Raw genomic sequence first — 6,000 nt, forward strand, 5'->3', positions numbered from 1 at the left:
CATGGCATGGTTGCCTGCTTGCTTCATACGTTTGCATCACATGGAGCCTTCTGGCTGTGAGCGTTCCCTAGACACAGATGGCGTTGTGGTAGCTGTGCCCCTTCGGTATATGTTGGCAGGTGATGTTGAAACCGTTATCAGTACATCTACTATCCCCCAGGTCGCATATGCCGTCATCGGATCAAAACTGATGTCTTTCCAGGTGTACTGATTTTCTTTTGGTTGTTTGCAGTCTAGTTATTTTAAGGATGGACAAGGGCGAATTTTATGTACAGTGTGATGGAGTTTCTATGGTGTGGCTTTGGTCGCCTGTAGCAACCGAAAATTTTAATGGAATATTTCGCACGTAAGGCGTTTACATATGTGGAACTTAAATCATCTCGCTGGCGACGATACAAGGCCACACAACATGTAAGAGATACATAAATTCTACGATTCTCCGAAAAGCAGTAATTCGAAAATGGGTTTCACCGTGGATTTGGAGAGTGACGTAGGCCTTGCGTTCGTACACATGCTGATGTACAAAAAACCTGACAATAAGGCACGGAGTGTATGGGAAACCGACCAATGCAAACTTGTCTCTAGACGCTTCTTAGGACCACAATACAGCCCAAAAGCAGGCTGCTTTAGAAAGACTGCCTTCACTATCATCCCGCATCAGTGGTTGCGATCATAGCTGGACTTCTTTACGGAAACAGTGATAGCCAATGACTATGGTGACCTTTCCGTACATAGTACCTTCAATTTAAACTGTAATAACCATGCAAAGAATACGGACGAGCTACCTCCTGCACATCGCGTTAGGTTAGCGTTTGTGATTAGAATAACCGGGCATATAGGCAGAATCCTTATCGACGAAACAGTAAGGACAATACAAGGACTCAGTAAACAACAAAAGATAAAATCATCGGTAGTAGAGCGCCTAAGTAGAATGTGATCGATTATGGATTTTCGGAATATACCTTTGCTAGCCACAAAAGTAATATTTGTAAACGTCCGTTCAGCAGTCTAAATAAACAAGAATGGGTAAAATATCTCGATAGAGATGACGGCTACAGATTTCCGTCGTCGTTGCTACTGCCTGTCATGGAAGTAAACAACCAGCCACGGAGAGCAAGGCACAGAAACAGCTATCAGGGAACAGCAGGGATGGCACATTGTTTTTGATTCCACCTCCCTGTAAGTATCGGTTTTCAATATTCACCAATGACAATGGCCCACCAATAGCAGCCTGAAGTTTTATTTACCCAGGAACTCTACTTTTCGGAAAAGGAGCGGGAAAATAGCCTTTTGTAAGCGAATGCAGCTCTCTCTCTGTATAGCGTTTAGCCATCCAGGGACACAGTGGAGTCTCGAATGGGGTCCCAGCACAGTGATTGAAACTTTGAGCTGTGAGGAAGAAGGAAGGGGAACATGACACATTTATCATCACGGCAACGAAAGTCTGCAAACTTATATGGTCTAGAAAGATGTGCTGGTACCAGAAGTGGACGTTAGCGGTCATACACCAAATGGAACACTATCTGTAGAATTCTTTCCTGTCCTATTGGATAATAGGTTTCAATAGAGCCAACGCGGAAACAAACTAATCAATAGACACAGTTCACCCTGCTTTTATCTAAAAGACGAGAAGATTTGGTTAGTGTGAGTACTTTTACTCTGTGTCGTCTTGTGGAATAATCTTTTGAGGCAGGACATCTAAACCAAATAAAGTCATTCGTCAGATGGGAGCAGTAGGAATACTATGTAAAGTAGACAGCAACACGTCCTGCAGATGTCCTGTTAATAATCTTAGGTGTCTTTATCCAACTTCCAGTACAATTAATTCTTAATTCTTTTGGTTACTGAAAACAGAATCACTTTCAGCTGAATTATGGTGCTTATAACCTCTTTTCAAGGGGCTCATCATTCCGTTGAACAGTTCTTCCAAGTCCTTTCCAGTCTATGACAGGTTTTACAGTGCCATTGGCGAACCTTGGAGTTTTGTTTCATTTTATCGAACTTCTTTTCATCTTCCGCAGTCTTCTTTAGTGATATTTACTTGTTGCTCGATGTACAGTTTGAATAAAATGGGGGTTAGCCGACAAATCTTTCTTAATCCCATCTTATTACTGTCTCTGCTTCGTGTCCATCACGTCGATCCTCGCTAAACACATGTGTTTGAGATACACTGTCGTCGCTATTGAATATGATGTAAGCCACTCATCAGAGCAAGTATGTTTGCTATTCATTTCTCTGTGTTACCACAAATGACGCTACGTCTCTCCATCTACACTGATGCAACGGGACTCCTAAGGGGCCTAGTTGAGTCTTGCTGCATCAAAGGAAAACTCAGAATTTCTAAAATCATCCACCAGCCTAGATTCTGAAAGTGATGTTCCAGTACCATCAGAAAGGTAAACGTGCATCACGGGTCCACAGCTCATGCTATTGGGCCGTACTGGAAGTACTAACAAATTGGCTAAGGCTGACTTTTTATGAACTGATATGTTCTGAGGTTTATTTGAATGTCATTTGATCTTAAGATTATGCACATTGTATCACACAGAACAGAAATGTGCAAAGAGAAATTGCGTGACAGAAAAAGTACTCGTCATCCTTATTATTTATATACATTGTTCCCTAAACACTGTTAAAGATGGTAGAAAATACGGTAAACGTCTCACAAATCAGATGACACATACTAAGGTCAGTTAATGTCTTCATTACATGCAGAGTTTCGCTCTTGAAAGCGCACTGATATCCGTTCAACCTTATTGTTCGGCACTTCCTCTAACGACTGACTGTTTGGTCCCTCTACTAAATACTGAAATGTCTAGCGCGTACCGATTTGCAAGGCCGTCATGCAGCGCGAAGCCGATGGCACACCAAATGATTTGGCTCGTTCTCGTTGCTCAGATATTCCCCAAAAATTGACACTAAATTGAAGTGTTGACTATGTTGTGATCGCAAAATAATGTGTGTGAAATCTTATGGGACTTAACTGCTAAGGTCATCAGTCCCTAAGCTTACACACTACTTAACCTAAATTATCCTAACGACAAACACACACATCCATGCCCGAGGGAGGACTCGAACCTCCGCCGGGACCAGCCGCACAGTCCATGACTGCAGCGCCTTAGACCGCTTCGGCTAATTCCGTGCGTCTGTGATCGCATATTATTAATAGATTTTCCACTATTATATTACACCAAATCTGAATTAAGCTTTAGCAATAATTAATGAATCAAAATATGGGATTTGGCAAGCTAACCGGAGGGTAATTGATTCATTTTTTATAATAGCAACTAATTACATCTGAACAGCATATAGGTGGCGCAATTTCACACGTTGGGTATACTTGTAGTACCATTTGTTTTCTGTACCTTGCTTCACTTTTCATAATCGAGCATCATCTATTGCATCTTCACTCAGTTGAGATGTGAAATGAGGAAACGAAGAGTGTGGCTCTCAAAGCCAAAAATGTTACAGCTTTGACTCATTGCAGTAGATCTGATTTCTGTACGAATAATGATATTTTACCAACTTTCTACTAGCTCACTTCTTTGTTGCACCTTTCTGTTCAGAACAAATTTTGCAATTGATTTTAAACGAACTTCTCTTAAGCTAGACACCTGAAATTTTAAACTTAGGTCGGAACTAAATGATAATGCAACATCGACAAGTTTTTTCTTGCGGTCTGTTATCAAGGTTGGGGGTGAAAAAGGCTGGTGGTGCCTGACATCTAGGCTGCCTTGCAAAGCCACTCTATTGTGTGGTTAGTACTGGAATGCATTCCAGGGTTATATCTGTGGATGGGCACAGCTGAGAAAAGTGGGGGAGGGGTGCAGGAGGACATGGACATTAGGACAAGGGAAGATGAGAAGAGCAAACACAGGAGGATGAGGAGACTGAAAGAGAGGGATGATGGAGGAGGGAAGGGACAGAGAGAGAGAGAGAGAGAGAGAGTGGGAGAGGAGGAGCTCCATGTGAGACACGTGTACAAGAGCAAAGCCATTGGCATAGAGACAGTTATGAGACAAAAATGTAATTGAGAATCATATAAAATAAATTTTGCTTGCCTGTTACTTCATGTTTTAAGAAAATAACAATTAAACAGGTTGCTGTATTATTAATGTGTAGATATAACACTGTTCTATTTAATTCATTATCATGTGAAAAGACACTGAAATAAACATGAAATTTAACACAATGTTTCTTATAATCACATCAGTATGTTTAATATTCAGTGAAAAAATAACACACAAGACTAAAATGCAGAAAATAATTATTTAATAATAATATATTTTTAGTACAGCACGTTTTTTAAATGGAATAAGCAGAGTAATAGTAGTCCTGAGAATTTCGGGTTGTGAGTTTTTAATAGCTATAAAACCACTTGTAAGATTTAAATTGAATATTACTGGGTGCATGTAGTATGTTATTGATGCATGAATATTTCACCTTCTCACCATTATATATTGGGATTACGAATCTGAGTGAAACGAGGAGACATTATTATACACTTTTTATGTCCAATTCGAAAATGCAGTATATTACAATTTTATATTCATTTAAATAAATCGTTTTAAATAAAATTTCACTTTCAGTTTCATTTTGCATGGTTTTAGAGAGTAGCAAATGAATTGTGAATTGTCAGAGTAGATGCTGGTGTACTCATATAAAATATCCAGTCTACTGTGATGTTGGGTGTATTCTTAAGCCCTTGGTAAGTATGTTAAATTAACTGTAAAACTGAAATTCTGAGCTGGGCGAAGTGGTCGTGCGGTTAAAGGCGCTGCAGTCTGGAACCGCAAGGCCGCTACGGTCGCAGGTTCGAATCCTGCCTCGGGCATGGATGTTTGTAATGTCCTTAGGTTAGTTAGGTTTAATAGTTCTAAGTTATAGGGGACTAATGACCTCATCAGTTGAGTCCCATAGTGCTCAGAGCCATTTGAACCATTTGAACCTGAAATTCTGGTGATATTTTCAGGAAGAGAAAATGTCGTGCCGACGAGAAAGGAGACGGCGAGGACTGTGAGGACGAGATGGAGAAAGAGCAGGTGGTGGTGGGGTCTGTGGTGGAACCACGGCGCATCAGCAGCATCACGACCAGGCCCTCCACTGGTACGTGCCACCTGCCTGTCAACACGTACACCACGTAGCTGCCGGCACGTGGCTTGTGACAACCTGCAGTCTCCTAACAACTCACTCATTTCTCAGAGCTGGGCTCATAGTATGGTTAGCAACATGACACGGAAAGAGTAGCATCCATATAACAGCTGTGATTGGTATCGCAACAAAAGTTTCGCACTCATAATGGTTTCTGAGTTAAAGTATTAAGACATTGAGAAATGGAGACTTTGTTCTTGTCACTGTGGTCTTCAGTCCGGAGACCGGTTCGAGAAGACTCTCTACCTTACTCTGTCCAGACCGATTCTCTTCATCCCTGCACATCTACCACAATGTCACCGTCTGATCAAAAATATCCAGATACCCTTATGTAGTGTTGAATGGACCACTGGATGTCACAAGAGGCAGACCGCAAGCGTAATAGGATGTGGAGGACATTGTCTTGTCAGTAGAGACGCAGTAGCAGCAGAAATAGCCGGTGAGGAGACCTCGAATGTAAATTAAACACTGGATGTCACCAAAGTGAAAACCCTATCAGGGACATTTCATCGTTCTACAGCTGTTCAAGTCGAGTGGTGGTTTGACTGTGAAGCAGGAAAAAGAGGAAACAAACACGGGTAAATCAAAACCAGGCAGATCTCACGTACCGATGACCAGGACTGTCCCGCACTGCATACATTGGTTGTAAAAAAAGAAAAAAATGCATTGAATCAGCACAAGAAATCACTCGGGAGATCGAAGGTACCACTATCAATCTTGGTAGTGCAATGATTGTTTCTAGAATGTTAAAAATAATGGGGTAAAATGGTCTAGCAACTCCCCATAGCCTGCGTATTTCTGTAGTCAGTACGAAACGACACTTAACATAGTCTAAAGAGCGACGCCACG

At 41.4% G+C, this 6,000-nt stretch overlaps 1 protein-coding gene across 1 annotated transcript in view; it reads left to right on the forward strand.

Moving 5' to 3' along the window:
• The window catches only part of LOC126150401 (PDF receptor-like), a 452,937-nt gene extending 447,793 nt beyond the window's left edge, over nt 1-5,144 (forward strand). Inside the window, exon 14 of the mRNA XM_049915875.1 lies at nt 4,973-5,144. Within this exon, the coding sequence (XP_049771832.1) occupies nt 4,973-5,144 (172 nt within the window). The remainder of the gene's footprint in view (nt 1-4,972) is intronic.
• The last annotated feature ends 856 nt before the right edge of the window (nt 5,145-6,000 follow it).

Source organism: Schistocerca cancellata, chromosome 2 (assembly GCF_023864275.1).
Source record: "Schistocerca cancellata isolate TAMUIC-IGC-003103 chromosome 2, iqSchCanc2.1, whole genome shotgun sequence".
Taxonomy (NCBI): Eukaryota; Metazoa; Arthropoda; class Insecta; order Orthoptera; family Acrididae; genus Schistocerca; species Schistocerca cancellata.